Source organism: Pristiophorus japonicus, chromosome 15 (assembly GCF_044704955.1).
Source record: "Pristiophorus japonicus isolate sPriJap1 chromosome 15, sPriJap1.hap1, whole genome shotgun sequence".
Taxonomy (NCBI): domain Eukaryota; kingdom Metazoa; phylum Chordata; class Chondrichthyes; family Pristiophoridae; genus Pristiophorus; species Pristiophorus japonicus.
Window position 1 is genome coordinate 118,225,258 of NC_091991.1, and position 2,314 is coordinate 118,227,571.

Here is a 2,314-nt window from a genome sequence, read left to right on the forward strand (position 1 = left end):
ACCGGGAGCGGTACCGGGAGCAGTACCCGGAGCAATATCGGGAGCAGTATCGGGAGTGGCACCTGGAGCAGTACCCGGAGCAGTACCGGGAGCGGTACCGGGAGCGGCACCCGGAGCAGTACCGGGAGCAGCACCGGGAGCGGCACCAGGAGCAGGAACAGTACCGGGAGCAGTATCGGGAGTTGCACCCGGAGCAGTACCGGGATCGCGGCTCCTCCAGCTGACAGTCCGGCGGGGAGTCGGAGCGCAGAGCCGGGGAGCAGCGCTCGGGCCACACAGCGCCAAGAGAAGCGGGTGTGCTTGGAGTGGAGCCCCGGAGCCGGGTCGGGCCGGGCCGAGCTGTGTGCAGCCCCCGGGGCCGGCCGCCCGGTGCCCCAGGGCTCTCGGAGCCGAGCCGCTATCCCTGACGGTGTGCACGGATCCCCCGGGGCCGGGCCGAGCCCCCCGCAGCCAGCACCACAAGCTGCCCCAAGCCCACAAGCTGCCCCAGCCCGGACCCCACAACCAGCTCCAGCTCCAGCCCGCCTCTCACGCCAGCTCCTGTCATTCCGTCTAGACAACTTGTGGCATTGAGTCCTGGCGTTGCCATGGCGACAGGCACCAACCCGACGTGAATTTTGGGGCAAAGAAGCTGAAAAAAGAAACTGGTTTCTTATAATTTCACTTTTTGGAGGTCGACCGGTGGAAAAAGCGAGGAGTGGCGGAGGGGGAAAGGAGGCGAGAGAGAGAGAGAGCGAGTGTGCGAGAGACATCAGCCTAATCCGGCAGAAAGTAAAACCTCACCACGTCCTGTACGTCCCCGTCATTCAAAGCCGAGAGTGTTCTATTAAAAGTATCAGCCTGCTCGCTTTGCTGCCTATTTATAAACCTCTGGGCTCGGCGAACTGGCCCGTTTAAAACATGGAGCTGCCACAGTATTTCCTAAGCTGGTTCTGTATGCTCCTGCTGCACCACGGACTCTGCCAGCCTTATCTGCACCTCCGCCCCGTTCCCAGTGACAGCTTGCCCGTGGTGGACATCATCGAACACCCGGACCCAGAGAACGACCCCAAGGACAACGATCTGGACGAGCGAACTTTGCGGAAGAAGCTCGGCACTCATTTCGACCCCAGCTTCATGTCCATCACCCTGCCCGTGGTGGACGAGTCTCCGTCCCGGGACCCCAACTCCAGATTCAAACCCTTGGGCGCCATGCCCAACGACATCAAGAGGTTGGATCTGTCGGAGACCCCTTACGGGAGGAAGATGAAGCTGGGCAAAAAAGCAAGGAGGAAGTTCCAGCAATGGCTTTGGTCCTACACATACTGCCCGGTGATGTACACATGGAAGGACCTGGGAGGCCGCTTCTGGCCACGGTTTGTTAAGGAAGGGAACTGCTACAACGAGAGGTCGTGTTCATTCCCCGAAGGAATGCTGTGTAAACCTGTCAAATCTATCAGCAAGACTTTCTTAAGGTGGTATTGCCAAGGATGGTCAAAGCCTAAATACTGCACGTGGATACCTGTCCAATATCCAGTCATTTCCGAGTGCAAGTGTTCCTGTTAAAGGGAGAAGTGTTCTTATGCAGACTGTGTGGATCCCATAAACAGATGGTCTATAGTATAACATCGCCCTATAGTGAAATCTATTTTTATATATCGCATTCTAAAGAAGCGCCAGCTTTGTATCTATATAACACAATGAGATTTAAAGTTGCAGAAAATCTTGGATTTTTTTGAGGGGGGAAGAGAATTAACGGACCATAATTCAGCTCAGCTCAGAGGGGAAGGATATCAGAACTCCATGATACGGCCCCGACCGCTGGCTTTGACAAATGTCAGGAGCTCCGATCAAGTCCAGCCTTGGTTTCCATTCACTGAATCCTAATACTGCCTTTACTGCCATGTGCCTAGATATTTTTTGTAAAATAATAATTATTATAAAAAGTTGAGGTGAAGATATTACAGAGTGAAATCTCAGCTTTCCAATACATATAGGATTGTAGAAGAGTAAAATCTTGTGTCCAATTATTTATTACTTTAACGTTTGTTGATATACAGTAGATGATACCGTGACATTTGGAGATGTTTACTTGAATATTCTTTCTAAAAAAAAAACATATCAATGTAAATATAATGGTTCAGTGTTTTTAGCAATAAAGTTTCATCTTTGAAACAAAAGGTTTTGGAAATCTGAAAGCATTCAGAGCCTGGCTTCTTTGGGTGCGAGAGAGTGACTTCGCTGCAATAGAATAGAAGCCTTCAGCCTATGATCTATCTAAACGGAGGCAGACTTTAATCATTCCAATAATTTATAGCTAGTGCTTTCTCCCGTT

General features: G+C 51.8%; 1 protein-coding gene across 1 annotated transcript; it reads left to right on the forward strand.

The window, feature by feature from the left end:
• Positions 1-274: 274 nt before the first annotated feature.
• Positions 275-2,030, forward strand: nog2 (noggin 2). The gene has a single exon (XM_070856698.1). It carries the CDS (start codon positions 901-903, stop codon positions 1,543-1,545), a length of 645 nt encoding a protein of 214 aa, XP_070712799.1. The 5' UTR covers positions 275-900; the 3' UTR covers positions 1,546-2,030.
• Positions 2,031-2,314: the final 284 nt, after the last annotated feature.